This window comes from Heterocephalus glaber, unplaced genomic scaffold (genome assembly GCF_053883595.1).
Source record: "Heterocephalus glaber isolate CG9 unplaced genomic scaffold, H.glaber_assembly_v1.0 deba00001688, whole genome shotgun sequence".
Lineage (NCBI taxonomy): Eukaryota > Metazoa > Chordata > Mammalia > Rodentia > Bathyergidae > Heterocephalus > Heterocephalus glaber.
Window position 1 is genome coordinate 703,042 of NW_028258413.1, and position 16,656 is coordinate 719,697.

The window sequence follows — 16,656 nt, forward strand, 5'->3', positions numbered from 1 at the left end:
AGAACAGTGGTGAATCGTGTGGCTGTTCAGGTCTGGGATATGCTTAAAAAGTCATCCTTTGAGAGCAGTATCTTGAATTCAGATCGAGTGTAAATGAACCCAGACTAAGGACAGAGGAGAAACTGCTGAGTTCTTATATGAGCAAGAACTGAGGCCCACAGATGCAGACATGGAGACTGGCCTGGCCCAAGCCCGCAGGATGGAAGCTGATCTCAAGAACGAGGCCTTCGGAGCTCCGATGAGTCAGAGAAAACTTGGCCCATTTCAGTTAAACACAGAGGCCTTACGTTCTGTATATTTCGTTATTCTTGTTGATTTTGGGGAAATTACCCTATCCTGTCCTTTTGAAAGAAGCTTTATAGTTCTTTGCTGTTACCATAGCTCTGCATAGTATGTTTGAAATAATTTAGCGGGTAGGGTCTAACCCTGGGACACTGCTCCAGGGCAATGTCTCCAGCCCTTTTTATTCTCTGAGACAGGGTCTTGCTAAATTGTTCAGGCGGCTTTGAACTTTTGTTCTTCCTGCCTCAGCTTCTTCAGTAACTGGGATTATAGGGATGTACATTGCACTTGGCTTGAGATAATTTTTTTAAAAACTAGAGATGACTAGAATGCATTTAAACAGTAAGGAAAGAAGGCACTAAGAGTTAGTTCTGTGATTTGTCTCCTCTTTCTGGATAGGTGGCTTCCCCAGAAGAGAGGATCTCTACACTCCGCCCTTTGGACTCAAGGCACGAAGACTTCACGGTAGAAGTCTCTGAGGAGTCCCTGAGAGCAAGAACGTTACCTGGTGACCGCTTTCCTGGCTGGGGGGTAGTGGTGAGGGCACTGCTCTAATCTGTCCATCTAGGCAGCGTGACTCTTAATTAGAGATGAACCACACTGAGATGATCTTAGCCCCAGATTCTGGGTCACCTCCCTCCGAGCCTCCCCATACCTTTTGACTTTTGTGGACAGCTGTTCTGGGTCTGAAATGTCCTTCTGACTCCCAGTTCCTTCCTCCATCTCCCAGCTTTCTCTTCCCATCCCTCTGAAAGTGGGTTCTCCCATCTGTACTCTTCTTGGCTGCTGCCCCAGAGCCCGAACCCCCCCATGGTGTCCTATTTTCCTGAGGAATGGCCCCTAGCAGAGGTCTCAGCCATACCCTCAGGGCCCGGAGTCTGACCTCTGCCTTTCCCCTCTGTACTCTGGGGTCATTTCTGCTCTTCAGCTTCAGTGTTCTCATATGGTGCCCGGGGTTTCAGCTGTCAGCTTGACTGGATTGAGAGACTGCTGGGGAGGCATTGGATGGTGAGGACGCCCCTCCTCAGGGATTAACCCTGCCCATGAGGAGCTCCAAGCTGGCTGGGCCAGGATGGAGGAAGTGGTCATGGGGGTGTGACCTGGGAACCACCGCTGCCTTCCTCGCACCTCTCTTCCCCTCTGCTCGGTTCCCTGGGTACCATGGGGTGAGAGCCGCTTTCCTCTGCCACACCCTTCCGCCATGATGTTCCTGCCTTTCAGCCAGGCAGCCACGGACTGAATCCTCTGAAATCATGAGCCAAAACAAACCTCTCCTTTAAATTGTGGGTGTCAGGTATTGTGTCTTGTGTCCCAGCAGCGGGAAGGCTGCCCAATGCACCTACTTGTTGGTTTGTCCTTACAGGTCATCTCCTGCTTTTTGATAAATGCAGTAGTCATGCTACAGGATTCTGTCTTCTGACCTCTCTGTTCTCTTTTCTTATAATCTCACTGGTGTGTCTTTGATTCCGAAGTTATTTTGGGTGAGGGCTGAGATTATAGGTAATATGTTGTGGTTGTGGCTGAATGATATAAAAATGAAAAGAATTTTAATAAGAATAGGTAATTGGGTTGGAAATGGTGTAATGAGTGTAAAGAGTCAGGATGGGAGGAGTAGGTACCCTAAAACAAGTAAAATGGCTGTAGAATAATAAGTGATTTTCAGTTTTGCTATGAATCTTTTACTTCTTTATTGGAGCTTTAACTTTTCTGTCAGTGTTGCTTGATCAAATTATTAGAATTACGATGTAGCACTTTATAGAAAACATTTGGTTCACCTGCCGCTCTGCTACTTCTTAAAGGATCTCCTGAGTTTATTTACCACAAAACAGAAATGTTGTCAGGAAGGTGCATTATTATAGAATAGGAATCCATAGCATTTTCAGATAAAAATTTTAAGCTTGCATAGTTTTCATGCAGCATTATTTGTTCATTTATATATTCAATGGATATTTATGGCTTATTACATTTCAGGGATCTCTATGCCAAAGCTGCTAACAGAGAGAATTAGAAAACTCCTCAGACGGTATCTTCCTCCAGCTTACCAGAAATGTATTCTTCCTACATGCCAAAAGATCAAAAAAGCTAAAATCTTTGCACTGAGGGTGACATGATTCTTGAATGTAATAAGTATGTAAAGGGAGTTAACAGTCACATAGTCATCAGCAAACCATGAACTTCAGTCTCTGGAGAAGGAATAGAAAGATGATATCAACAAACTGGACTGGGTCTTTGGCCTGACTCTGCTGCTTGCCAGAGCTGTCACCTCTGGTCGCTGTCATTTCACTTTTAAAATGAGAATGATGCATCTTTTCCTGGCCTGAAAATGCTTTGAAAACTTAGGTGCTACGTAAATATAACGTAGCAATTTGGAATAAATCTTTACATAGCTAAGTAGTAAAAGAAAAAAGAGAGAACCTTCAAATTTATCAGCATTTTAGAAGTTTGAAAATCAATAAGGTTTAAAATCCTTATTTATTTATTTTGTTTTTTGAGACAGCCCAGGCTGACCTTGAATTCACAGTGATCCTCCTGCCTCAGCCCCCTGAGTCCTGGGTTTATAGGTGTGCATCACCACACCAAACAGAAATTTTTGGTTTTTGAAATTTAAAACTATTAATGTTTTGAAAGGAGATACAATGCAGTTTTTGTTTTTGCAGGGCAAGTCGGTTCTCTTGCTGTTATATGCAATCCCACTGTTTGCCAGAGCTGGGGCATGCCTGCTCTTTTATTGAGTCTGCATTGTTTTTATTGAGTCTGCATTGAGTTTTTATTGAGTCTGCACTGTTTTCTTTCAGGAATGAAAAGATTTAGTTCGCTGGAGAACAGAGACTTCCAAAGGTTCTCATTAGAAAGCAAAGCCCCGGTCCCCCGTGCTCCTCTGCCTCCCGCCGAGGGACCGCCAGACCCCTCACGGCCCTGGTCTGGGGTCAGCTGTGCCCCGCAGGAGCCCACCGGGTGCCCCACGTCCAGCGAGGGCCAAGCTCCCACGGCTTCTCCTAGTCGGAGCTGGGCGCCTAAGGTCCGAGGCGCAGCTCCCTCTCCAGCAGAGGCCCGGGCCCGGGGCGCAGCGCCCGGCGGTGACTCCCTGACCGGGAACAGATCCCCGCCGAGCAGGAGCAGTTGGCCGAGACGCCGGAAGCCCTTGCCGCGCTCCTCCACGTCCGGGACCGCGCCTGGGCCGCCTGCGGGGCCGACGAGCGAGGCCCCTCCGGGCGGCGGCGCGCACGTGCAGGTGACCGGGCCCCTCCGCAGCCCGCAGCAGGACCCGCTCCCCGGGCAGGGCTTGCAGGTGAGCGACCGCCCTCCGGGCCCTTCCAGCTGCACGCCGCTCGCTGAGCCCAGACCGGCCGGCCGCAGCCCTGTCCCCTGCTGTGCCACGGCTGGACCCCAAGGTTAGAGGTCAGTGGGCCCAGCGCCTGCCAGTCCGGCCCCTACTCCGGCTCCCGCCGCCTCTTCCGCTGTTTTGTTCGCAGTTTTAACTGCGAGTCCGTGTTGCTGGTTGGCTCGTTGTTAGTTTAACACACTGCAAGATCTCGATCTCGATATCGGGGGACAGTACGCGGTCAGGGGCGGGGTCTTTCTGGAGCTTTTACCAGGCGCTCGGCTCGAATCCTCCCTTTGCAGGAGATAAGCTGCTCTGAGTTGCGCTTCCCCCGTGGGCAGAGGTTGAGATCCGCGCCTCTGCCCCGGAGGCGGAGTCGGGTGCCCGCGGTGTTCTCGTCCGCCGCCCACTATCGGCAGACCTTCTCGTCTTGCATCACGGGTACGGCTGCTGGGTTTCTGTGTTGTTACCGCTGTTGCTAATGTAGCACGGCTATGGGAAAGTGGGATATGTTACGAATTTTTGTACCACATTCTCCGCTTGAGGTGGATTTTCCATGTTTGCTCTAGTTTCTGATGGTAACTGTTCAGATGCTGGTCTCCAACTTTTAATCCTTCTGCCTCTGCCTCACAGAATGCTGAGATTACAGGCCTTTGCCACCGTGCCTGGCTGTTTTATTGATTTATTGATTGAATGACTGGTACCGGGGATCGAAGCCGGGTCCTTCCACTTGTGCAGCAGGCAGCAAAACCACTGAGCTAAATTCCCGGCCCTGTTTTCATTTTTTAAAATAGAAGTGTTACAGCTGGGGATTTAGCTCAGTGGTTTCGCTGCCTGCTGCACAAGCACAAGGACCCGAGTTTGATCCCCGGTACCAAAACAAACAAAGAAACAAACTTAAAATAGAAGTGTTACAAATGACACTGTTAAGTGGAAAATTTTAAGAATGATGCATAACTAGATCTCAACGTTTGGAGGTTCAAGGGCAAAATCATCTTTAAAAAAGTGTTGTGTTCTGGTTGAGTCTTCGAGGACTGCTCTGACGCTCTGCCAGCAGAGAGCATGCATGAGATACGAACGCGATCACTTTCTCTCTCCCTCCCCTTCTCCTCTGTAGAACACCTGAACATACTGCTGTTTGGGTTGGCACAGAGGCTGCACAGCACTCTTTCCACATCACTGAAAGAAGGGAAGCTGGGGACCTTGGAAGACGGCTTGCCATCCTGCCAGGACAGGCAGCCGGCGAGACTCGCCACGGCTCGGAAGGATGGCCTGAGTCAGGTATGGCGCCTGCCTCCCTCCCGCCCGCCCCGTGCTTGTGCTGGTCCTGGTCCTGGGTAATCTGCCCTTGCTTCGTAGCAGGCTGAGTGAGGGAGACTGGGTTAGCACCCTCTTAGCTAATATGCAAGAACACTCTGCTTTTATGAAAAGAGTGCTCTGTGTTCTAGGCCACAAAAACATGAGTTCAGATCAGCCTTCAGGTTGCTCACAGGCTGGAGTGTAGCTCAGTGGGAGGGCGCTTGCCTTACATGCGTGAAGCCCTAGCTCAAGTTCCAGTACTGAGAGCAAAGAATTGTCAAAAAACAGAAATTGAGGACAGGCAGGCATGGTGGCCCATGCCTATAATCTAGCATTCAGGAGGCTGAGGCAGGAGGATCGCTGCAAGTTCAGGGCCAGCCTGTAATACATAGTGAGACCATGTCTTAACCAAAAAGCAAAACAAAAAACCTCCAAAGTCAGTAACAAAAAAGAGCTCATTGCATAGCAGTGGACAGAGAGAGACACAGAAAAGAAACTCTTATGTCCTATTGGAACTGATAAGGCAGGAGAGCTGTGTCACATTACAGTGCACCGCAAGGCGGGCTGAAAAATGAGAGACGAGCCTGGGAGAAGAGAGCGGAGCAGGCTGGGTGCAGGCAGACTCCCACTCCCCACAGTGAGTGGGGCCATTGTGACTGCAGCACGGACTGGTACCAGAAACTGAAAGCCAAGTGAAGGCTGCAGCTGGGCCAGCAGGCAGCCCTCACTGAGAGCGACACAGGCCCTGCCGAGTGACAATGCCGCTGGCCAGGGAGCTCGTGCACCCCTGCGCCCACTCAGACTGTCCCGCCTGCCATGCTTGTGCAACCCTGTCTCTCACCAAATATATAAACGCGACTTTAAATTCAGTTGTCAGCCAGCGTGGTGCTGCATGCCTCTAATCCCAGCACTTGGCAGGATCACCGCAAGTTCAAGGCCACCCTGGGCGACATACCAAGATCCTGTGTCAGAAACCACAGAAGAGATTTAGTTGTCAGCAAGCATTCCTAAGCAATAGCCTAGCTAGACAGTGAAGCTTCTACAGCCAAACGTCACGTTGTTTTCAAGATTATTTGATGAGATGGCTGCATGTGCACAGGATGTTGGTATAGGGCTAGAGCAGAAAATGGATCATTAACTGAATTTTATTTTAAAAAGTGTGTGCCTGTGCGCTGTGTGAGGAAGAAGGACAGAAAGAAATGTGCAGGTGTTGCTTGGAGTTGTTTCTAGCTAGATTTCAAGTTGTTAAGTGAACACTTTTTCCAGTGAATCAGAGAAACAACACATTTTAACTTACTGTTATTTTCACAAAAGCTTTCATTCTCAGAATAAGAAATCTCTTTTGACAAAGTAAAAATAATGGAAAAGTAGGTGGTTTTAGATTTCATTAAATTCATAACAACATTCAGTTGTCTGGTACTAATTTACTAGACTGCATTAATGACGAGCACTCTTTATGGAAAGTCTTGACAACACAAAAGCTATAAACATTTTCTCATTAAATTTTTTTTTAGTCTTCTAGTTTTTTTCCATTTCTAGGGATTGAGCCCAGGACCTCATGCCTGCTAGGCAAGTGCTCTCCACTGAGCTGCACCCCAGCCCTAAATTTTAATATCTGTTCAACCATAGGGTTGTCTCTTCTATGCATGCGACAGACCCAAAGCCGAGCAGTGGCTGGAGGTGATGCCAGGCCGGGCCACACAGGAAGCATCTCCACCCAGTGTGGTTTTGAGTGGTGTGAAGGGCATCGGCTCCTACTTGCGCAGTCAGAAGGTCCCGGTCTACGAGGAGTGCCAGCTTTTGGTCAGGTGTGTGTCATGGTGCCCAGTCACTGCCTGTGATTACACCAGAGGGCAGCGCCCCGAGTCAAGTTACTGCAGGTGTGGAGGGGGTGGAGACAGGACAGGTATCTCCCAGTTGCTATAAGGAAACAGAGGCCCTCTAAGCGTCGTGGCTCAGCAGTCTCAGGATGGCTGGCTGGCAGTTGCCTTCCTAACCGCTCTGCTGTGTGGTCAGGGCTCTTCTTCCCAACCCTAAGGGAAACCACTGAACAAACCACGGGGTCGCCTTTAGCAGGTAGCAGGTAGGTGACTGTTCTGGGCTGAGCTCTGTAGCCTGTGGGACGGGATGCTGCTGTGTTATAGATGGGATAACTTCTGGTGACTGAGTGAGCATGGCATAGTGATGTGATTACTGCACAGTGGGAGCTTACGGGTGCCACACTGTCTCCTCGGCACTTTATGCCATCTCAAGTAATTGGCACAGTAACCCGCTGGCTAGGGACACAATGGGGGTGAGTTATCATTCTCACCTCACAGTTGTAGAAACTAGATGTTCTGTCTTTTAGATACTTTTCCTACTGCTCTCTCTTTTACGATTAATGACACCCCCCCCCCCGCCCCGCTTTGGCACTGGGAATCGAATTCAGGGCCTTCACACTGAGCTCTATACCTGCCCCTCTTAACTTTTTGAGACAAGGCCTTTGCTAAATCCATAAATTACTTGGGCTGGGCTTGAACCTCCAACCCTCCTGCTTCAGCTTCCTAGGGTGCTGAGGTTGCAGGACCAGGTAAAACTAAGGCAATTCTGTGAGGGTTGTTATTTTCTTTCTTTCTTTTTTTTTTTTTTTTTGGTACCAGGGACCGAACTCGGGACCTTATGCTTGCGAGGCAGGTGCTGGAACCACTGAGCTAAATCCCCGGCTCCATTTTCTTTCTTTGATGGAATATATTTATAGTTTGTATACATGTATGAAAATATATAAACATGTATTTGTTTTTTTCCTTTCCCTGCTGTATTGTAAAGGTTTCTAAAAACTGGCTGGGAGCATTAGTACAGGGCCAGAATCCCACACAGGGAGGTGGAGGAGGATTGAGCGTTCAAGGCCAGCCTGGCAGTTGGCGAGCCCATCTCAAGATCAAGGAAAAAGGGCTGGACTGGGTGTGGCTCAGTAGTCTTGTGCTGGCCTAGCACGTGAGAGACCCTGGGTTGAAGCTGTGGTACTGCGCACCCATCCACCCACAAACACACACAAGTGCACAGGCACGAAATGTACCTTCATAGCCAAATTTTTTTTCCTATCGGGGATTGAACCAGGGCCTTTGCACTGAGCTACATTCCCAGCCCTTTTGTGACAGGCTCTCATTAAATTGCCCAGGCTGCACTCAAACTTGCCATCCTCCTGTCTCAGCCTCCCAGAGTGCTGGGATTATAGGTGTGCACCACCATGCCTGGTTGAAATTCATGTTTATTTTTATTTTTTATTCTGTTTTCAGAAAAGGATTTGATTTTCAGAGAAAACAGTATGGCAAACTAAAGAAGTTTACTACTATAAATCCTGAATATCACAGTGAACCCAAAAGCAAACTATATCTTAAGCTGAGTCGGAGGGAAAGTTCTTCAACCTATAGCAAAGGTTAGTTGATGATTCAATTACATACAGCCAAATAAAGATATACAGCTTTGTAAATTCTTTATATTTAAGAGAATTTTAGAAGTATGGTTTAGTAGTACTATATATAATAAACTATAGTCTAATAAATTATATCATTTCTAAAAGCATATCTTAATTTTTTTGAGCTTTTAAAAACTTTTAGTACAAGAATACCAAGGCCTTTTTATTAAAAAGTCACACTAAGTTCTTGGCATCGTATAAGTAAGAATATTGATTCAACTGTACTCTGACTTGTTATAGAAAATAAGCTGGAAAGTGTAGTAAGTTTGTCATCAATACATCTTTCATTGTCTGCTCAATTTCGAAGCAACACACACATGCACACTTGTGCACACACACACAAAGACAAGGGATTCATCAGACTAAGAGCATGTGCCCTGGAAAGGATGCAGCCAAGAGAGTGAGGGACAGCCTGTGGGGAGGGAGGAAGTATTTGTAGACCATGTGTCTGATAAGCAGCTAGTGCCCACGCTCTACAAGGATCTCAGGCAGCTCCGCAAGAAAACAGATCGCCTGGCTGGAAGATGGCAAAGAGCTCAATAAACATTTCCCCAGGAGGAGGCGAGGCTGGGCCTAGGTCTGTGGGAAGGAGCTTGGCATCGCCATCGTCAGGCAGATGCGAATCAGAACTCAGCACGAGGCCTCCTCACACCTGTGAACCTAAGGTAGTTGAGTCCAGAGAAGCAGAATGGTGGTGGCTGGATCCAGAGGGTGGAGGGAATGGGGGTTGAAGAATACTCTTCAGGTACGATGAAGTTCTGGTAACGTACTGTAGAGCAGGTAACTGTAGCTACTGATAATGGGTTCATGCCGGGCATATTGACACACACCTGTATTCCCAGCTACTTGGGAGGCTGAGGCAGGAGATCACAAGTTCAAGCCCAGCCCAGGCAACTTTGAAAGATCCTGTCTCAAAATAAGTATAAAAAGGGCTAGGATGTAGTTCAGTGGCACAGTACTTGCCTCACCTGCACAAGGCCCTAGGTTCAATCCCCAGGAACCCCCCCAAAAGTGTTGTGTATTGAAATCTGCAAAGGGAATAGATCTTAACAGTTCTCAGCATCTGAACATGACAGGGTAACTGTCAGGCAAGGCCACGCTGATCAGCCAAGTGTGGGGATCGTAACAGAAGGGCGACATGTACAAAACACCGTGGGGGCTGGGGTGTGGCTCAGTGGGACCTCTGTGCTTCTGACAGAGCCGAGGCCCCGGCCGTGACCCCAGCACCCCAGTGCTGTGCGCCTGGCAGTACGTGCTGCACACCAACGGCATTCAGTTGCTCACTTGTTGCTCCTCCTGCAGGAAAGCTGGGAAATGTTTATCCTTTCAGGTGATCTCTGGGTGATTTCAAAAACCCTGGACTTTGAACTAGACACGTTCATTGGATGCAGCACTTTCTTCGGCCCATCTTCTGCCAACGAGGTGGAGATCCTGCCTCTGAAAGGCTACTTCCCATCCCGCTGGCCCACCGACGGTGAGTGTACACGACCGTCCTCCTGGCTCCCGGAGAGCAGCGGGCTGGGCATGTGTGGGAGCTGGAGCACCAGGTGGGCTGTTGGTTTCTTTCAGTGAGAGCGCCCGCCAGGGCTCTGCTGTGCGCAGTGTCCCTGAAACGGGCACGACAGTTGAACACAGAAAAGCTTCTGCAGCTCATGTCCCACAGGGCCGACAGTACTATGAAATCTTGAGCCATCACTTAGGTATTTTGTAAAATTGAATTTTATACAGTATACCTGTGGCTTTTTAAAATATAAGCACTGGCCGGGGATTTAGCTCAGTGGTTTCGCCACCTGCTGTGCAAGCACAAGGACCCGAGTTCGATCCCCGGTACCAAAAAAAAAAAAAAAAAAAAAAAAAAGAAGGGGGAAAAAGGGCTGGAGGTGTAGTGTAGAGTGAAGGAAGGCCCAAGTTTAATCCCAAGTGCCAAAAAGAAAGGAACAAAGATTAAACACTATAAATTAGATTTTCCAGATGATTTCTTAACCAAGTTCTAACTCTCCTGGTTTATTTGAAGGTACGTGTATTAAACAGTTCATTTTTACATTGAGAGGTCTTGGAAATTTTCAGTTTTGGGTATACTTTTTTTTTTGGTACCAGGGATCGAACTCAGAACCTTGCACTTGCCAGGCAGGCGCAGTGCTACTGAGCTACATCCCTGGCCCTGATGTGTTTGTTTTTCTGAGGCAGGGTCTCACTATGTATGCCAGGCTTTCCTTCAACTCACTATGTAGCCCAGGCTGACCTTGAACACATGGAGAGCCTCCTGCCTCAGCCTCCCGAGTCCTGGGATTACAGGCGTGTGCCACCATCCTTCCTGGCGAGAAATTCTTAATAAGACAAGCTGTCCACCTTATTTTTCTTTTAACAAAGAAACTGTTATTATTAAGCTGAATCCCTATCTAGTTCTCTAATCTGTGGACTTCTATATACATTTTGATTTCTGTTAAAGACACAGCATTTAATGACACATTTCTAATATGTCATATGTCCTTCTGATCTTTTAGTTTTTAATTAAATAAACCTAGTAAAGCAGCTTGAGTTTAACCAAAGCCTAAGTAAACATTTGTTGCTTTCATATGGTTATTTCATATTTGTTGCAGCTGTTTCCTTCCTGATATCAGCATTCTAATTTTCTGTTTTATCTATATTTTAATAAACTAAAAGAAATGCATTAAATATTTAAAAATTATGCAGACACTGCCATACAGTGCAGGTGGTGTGTTGACTATGGAGCGTTGCCAGCTGCCATGCTGGCTTCCGTGCTCAGACTCAGAAATGGGTGCCATCCAGCCAGGACGAGTAGAAGTCCAGGTTGGCTCATGGGGCTGTTTGTGGTGCTCATGGAGAGGGTGACAGACAGGTTGAGGAATGATTCAGGAAACTTCGAGGTCTCCAGCAGGCCTTGAAAGGTTACCTTGGCTCATGCAATTCTGCAGCTGAGCCTTGAGTTGCAAGAACATTTCTCTGGTCCACCTCAGATACTCATTTTCCCATCTCCTCTAGTTGTAGTCCACGCACTGTGGGTCTGTAACGCCAGCAGCGAGCTGACCATGCTGAAAAACCTCCAGGAGCACCTCCACCCGGGAACGCTGCCCCTCACACCCCACCTGTTAGCAATGTAAGTCGCTCCTCTGGGTTGTCTCGTTAAAGATGGTAACTGGAAGGGAACGTGAAAATCTTAAGATCGCACCTGCATGGAGTTTGCCAGTGTTTCCTTCTCTTTCGGGCTAGGAGACTGCGGTCTGTCAGTATTTCACTGTAAAGAGAGAACGGGGCTGGGGTGGACCTCAGAGGGAGCGGTTGTCCAGCGTGCTCCAGCCTTGGGCTTAAGCCCGGTGCAAATCTTACAGATAAAACATGAAGGGAATATCCATTATTTTTCATTTATTTGTTGTAGTTTTGACTAATAAGTTGCATTTTTTTTCTCTTTATCAAAGGATAACTTTTAAAGGATCATGCAAATGTTCATTTTTTATCGTTCTGTATTTTTATACCACATGATTTAACATTTAAAATAATCATCTCGCAGCTTTAATCAGCATATATGTCAATACTATATCAATTTTATTTTTGCCATTACCTGTATTTCACCTATAATTTCTCAACACGGAGGCCCTTTATATTAGTTAAACTGATAGAAAAACTCTGTTTCCAAATTTGGGTTTTATTATTTATCTTACAGTGCCCTGTTTTTTTCACCACAGTGAAATTCTTTTCTGAGGGGGAGGTTTGAGACAGGGTCTCACTGTGTGTAGCCCAGGCTGGCCTCGAACTCACGGCGCTCTTCCTGCCTCAACCTCCCCACTGCTGGGACGACCACCGTGAAATTCTGAACAAAAAATATCTCTCGGGTTCTGTTATTTATTCAGTTTGAAGTGGATTCAGACTTTATAAAAACGGAAACAAGGCGATTCACTTACTGTAGGCCCCCGAACGGGAGCGATGTTCTCTCGGTCAGTTTCCTCTTCACTTCCGGGCAAGTTTCCCCGGATTCCCTCTCCCCGCGCCGCCCCTCAGGTCTCATCTTTCTCTGCTTTGCTGCCTCTCCCCAGGCCTGCGTCTCCGTCTCCGACAGCGCGGCACCCCACCCCGCCGGCCCCCCTCCGCCCGGAGCGCGCGCTGCCCGGCCTGGGCCTCGCGCTGCGGATGGCGGACGAGACCGCCCGCGCGCACAGGCTGAACGCGGACCAGGCGGCGGCGCTGGCTCGGGTGGCCCGGATGCTGGCGGCGCGCGCAGGCGCCGAGGAGCCGGGCGCCCTGCCCGTCACCGTCGTCAGTGGTGAGCAGAGCGAGGAGCCTGCCGGGAACCTGGTCAGCCCCGGCGGGCCCCCCGGACCCACCCCGGACCGACCCTGGAGGCGCCCTTCCCGGTCCGGGACTCCTTATAGAGCAGCTGTTCCAACCTTCTTGTTCTCATCACCCCCTTTCTGCCCTTGCCCTGTCCCCTCTGAAACTGATCGGAAAATTGGCTAGGAGCACGCCTGTAATCCCAGCGCTGGGAGGCTGAGGCAGGAGGATGCTGGGAGAGCACTCTGGGAAGATGCGGCCTCAAAAAAAAGAGGAAGGAAATTAAGTTAGTAACCAACTTTGTTAATGTCCTGTACACCTTTTCCAAGGAACACGGTTTTGGCCCTGGGGCAGGGAAGGACCTTGGTTTCCTCTGGTTAAAGTAGTGCTCACCGAGATCCTGCCTTTGTGGCTCATTGCCTGGCAGATCTGTACCCCAGCGCTGACTGCTCGTGTTGAGCCACATCTCGCCTACCTTGTTGACAAGTCGGAGCCCTAGGAATCGTTGTGGACTGTTGTTTTCCCTTATCCTGCTCTCTCCCCGTCAGCCCCCCAGCCTCCGAAGCTCCCCAGCACCCCTCCACCCAGCGGCGTCCTGGCTCTTAGCCCCTGTTCCTGCGCTGTAAAATGAGGACGGTAACAGCGTCTTCGCGTAGGGTCGGAGATTAAATGACTCAGACCGGTCAGACGCACACAGCGATGTCTGGCGCCTGGGAGGCCCTGAGGAAAGTCTCCCCTCTTTATTGTTAGGATTTTTATGATTATCTCACTGCAGTGGAGCTACCTTTAGTTTTACCTTTCTGCATATTGTGACCCAGCTAGTTTTGCTAAAATACAATCTGATAAGTCAGTCCTAGTTCGTAAAATCTTCAGTGAGTTCTCTAACCCGTTAAGGTTTTTTTGTGTTTGTTTTGAGACAGGGTCTTGCTATGTAGTTCAGGCTGACCTTGAACTCACTATGTAGCCCAGATTGCCTTTGAACTTGTATGGCCTGTGTCTAGATGTCCCCCAAAGCCTCATGTGGACATAGGTGGGGCTTTTCAGAGGTGGCTGGATCTAGAGTGTGTGATGCTGGGATCAAAGGTGTGTAATTACTAAATCAGTCCACCAGTTAGTTTAGCATAGTTCTGGGTGTGGAAATGGGAAAGCCCTCGCAGGGTGTGAGTGCTGCTCCCTAAGAACAGGCAGCCTGGATAGAATACAAGGGACGGAAAGAGGGTTGTCTCTGCCTTCTGCCTGCCTGCCTGCTCTGCGATGCCCCTCTGCCACACCACCCTGCCTTGGAGCCAGCCAACTATGAACTGAAACTTCCATGAACTGGGAGCTAAATAAATCTCTCCTCCTTTAACTTTGGGTGTTGGGTGTTTTGTCTCAGCAACAAGAAAAGTAACTAAGACAGAGCTCATGGTGATCCTCCTGCCTCAGCCTCCAGAGTGCTGGGATTATAAGCATGTACTAACATGCCTGGCTGAGGATATCTTATTCTAAAAGATATTCTGCTACCTCTCACTTTCAGGAAGCATTCCCATCTTGACCAAAGCAGAGATGGACGTTCTTCCATCTGTGGTCCCGGAACAGTGTTACTTACCACATGTTTTCATTCTTACCCCTTCACCTGTGCAGTCCCTGTTAAGGTGACTGTGGTCTTATTTAGGGGAGAAGTACTGTGAGTATTCCTCTATTCCTGTGCTGACCATGTAGTGGGCACGCAGGGTTTCAAATACATTCATTAACTAAATGAAGGCAAGTGTAGGATACATGGAGGAAAAACTCCTGGTATTTTCAGAAATGTTTTGAGTCAATGCCTTGATTCCCCTTCTTTTCAAATAATCAGGTGTTTTTGGTGCGGGCAAGAGCTATTTGCTGGCGGTGGTGGTTTTGTTCTTCGTACGCCTGTTTGAACAGAGCAACACTCCTGCTGTAGGAAATGTACGGCCGTGGAAGCTTCTCATTTCCTCCTCCACCAACGTTGCTGTGGACAGAGTGCTTCTGGGGTAGGTGTGACAGGTGCAGTGAGCAGCTGTCGGGAGGGAGTCACTGGCCTGGTGTCTCTGCAGGTCCTAGGAGCTGGCATCTGGAAGTGGTGACAGGCTGCTTGCTGTTCAGATGCCGCCAAGCCTTACGGTTTGGCACCCACATGGGATGCTCAAGCAAAACCCCAGTCCAGCCCAGATCCGGGGCTGAGGTGCTAGGGAGGTTCCCGCATGCTTCAGGGCACTTCTCAGGGCTGCTCCAAAGCTCGAAGTGCTGGCTGCTGGGTGGCTCCTCTCTCCAGGAGGACGGGAAGGCCTGGCTCCTGCTCGGGATTACAACAGTGGCTGTGAGCTGGATTGGCAGTGTATGCCTATGAGCCTAGCTCTTGGGAGGCCGAGGCAGGAGGATCACAAATGCCAGCACAGCCTGGGCAACTTAGCAACTTTGTCTCTGACCCAGGAGTTTGGGATCTACTGTCTTAGAAGAATCTAAAATTAAATCCCAGAGCTACAGTTAGAGGCCAGCGTCTTGGCCATCTGCCGGTGTGCATGCACAGGGAATATCAAGTATAGGTGCAAATTCCCTATGAGGGATGTTATCATTGTCTATGTCTAAAATGTACCAATAAAAGTTTTGCTTCCAAAACAGAACAAAAAATAAAATGAATATAAATATAAAATAAAACATAAAATATAAAATGAAAAAAACAGACCAGAGCAATCTATGTAAGTCATGTTTCTGGTTTCAGTAAGAAGACTCCAAAGAAGGCAAGAGAGATTATAATTTGTGATTACATAGGATTTTATGAAAAATACAAAGAAAATATTATCCAGTATTTTACCAATATTATTTATTTATTTTCGGTACCGGGGATCAAACTCAGGACCTTGTGCTTATGACGCAGGCGCGGTGCCACTGAGCTGCATCCCCAGCCCTATTTTACCAATATTTCAGTCTTTAATTATCTGAATTTCAACATAGATGACACCAAGCTTTCTTGTTTTACTATTTTGTTTATGGTATTGGACATGGAACCTGGGTCCTTTGCACAGAGGTGCATCTTCTGCCTATTTATATTTATTTTATTTTATGCTATTTTATTTTTTATTTTGAGACAGGGACTTGCTAAGTTACTGAGTCGTACAGACTGGGCTCAAACTTGCTATACTCCTGCCTCAGCCTCCCAGAATTCTGGAGTTATACTGGTATATACCACCATGCCCAGCTGACACTGTTTTATGAGGAGAAGTATTCTGTAATTTAAAAATCTAGACTTTTAAAAAATTAACTTTTATACTCACATAATGTAGAATATATGCAGCTTTTACATTTTGGTTTCTAAACTTGGAATTCCGTAATATATAGTATTTTCTGTCCTGCTTTTTTTTAAACTCACAAATGATTTCTCTATGGTATTAAATCTTAGAAAACAAAATTTTCAGCTGGGTGTGGTGGCGCATGTCTGTAATATCAGCACTTGGGACGCTGAGGCAAGAGGATCGCTGTGAGTTTGAGGCTAGTCTGGGCTATGAAGTGAGTTCAAAGCCAGCCTGAACTACAAAGTGAGACCCTGTCTCAAAAAACAACAACAACAACAACAAAACATAATTTTTATAATTCTATTATAGTCAATGATTTACTTGTACCATACTTTAATTAGGAGATTTTTTATTAGTAAGTTCTTTCCAAGTTTTTACTATTTTAAGTTGTATTGTGACAAAGGTCCTTAAATGTAAGTCTTTATTCCCATCCCTGATTTCCCTTAGGAAAAAGTTCTGATCCAAGAATACAACATCAGGACATCTTTAAGCTTCTTAATATATACTGCAGAACTGCCCTTCTGAAAGGCTCTGCTGTGCTGCCTGCACTCTTAGGGGAAACTTGGAAGAGTGGCTGAGGACAGCTTTTTGATCCAGGACAACAAGGAGTTGCCTGGGGACTGACCAGAAAAGAACCTGGGATTGTTTAGCCTGAAATGAAGATTTTTTTCTTTTTTGGTAGCAGGAATCAAACTTGGGACCTTGTGCTTTTGAGGCAG

General features: G+C 47.6%; 1 protein-coding gene and 1 long non-coding RNA gene across 4 annotated transcripts in view; one reads left to right on the forward strand and one right to left on the reverse strand.

Moving 5' to 3' along the window:
* Nucleotides 1–16,656, forward strand: part of LOC101697094 (5'-3' DNA helicase ZGRF1) — a 43,430-nt gene that overhangs the window by 14,274 nt on the left and 12,500 nt on the right. For 2 of the 3 annotated variants that reach the window (XM_087198785.1, XM_087198784.1), the window contains exons 4-13: nt 682–790; nt 3,078–3,571; nt 3,907–4,045; nt 4,722–4,885; nt 6,533–6,711; nt 8,179–8,318; nt 9,688–9,831; nt 11,361–11,475; nt 12,410–12,636; nt 14,479–14,638. In XM_087198785.1, the coding sequence (XP_087054911.1) occupies nt 682–790; nt 3,078–3,571; nt 3,907–4,045; nt 4,722–4,885; nt 6,533–6,711; nt 8,179–8,318; nt 9,688–9,831; nt 11,361–11,475; nt 12,410–12,636; nt 14,479–14,638 (1,871 nt within the window). Of the gene's footprint in view, nt 1–591; nt 820–3,077; nt 3,572–3,906; nt 4,046–4,721; nt 4,886–6,532; nt 6,712–8,178; nt 8,319–9,687; nt 9,832–11,360; nt 11,476–12,409; nt 12,637–14,478; nt 14,639–16,656 lie in introns of those variants that run through there. The other variant, XM_087198787.1, reaches the window with a different exon arrangement.
* LOC147821889 (uncharacterized) lies at nt 10,411–12,437 on the reverse strand. The gene is made up of 2 exons (XR_015446434.1): nt 12,278–12,437; nt 10,411–11,613 (listed from the first exon to the last, which is right to left on the reverse strand). It is a non-coding gene; the product is annotated as an uncharacterized LOC147821889 (long non-coding RNA).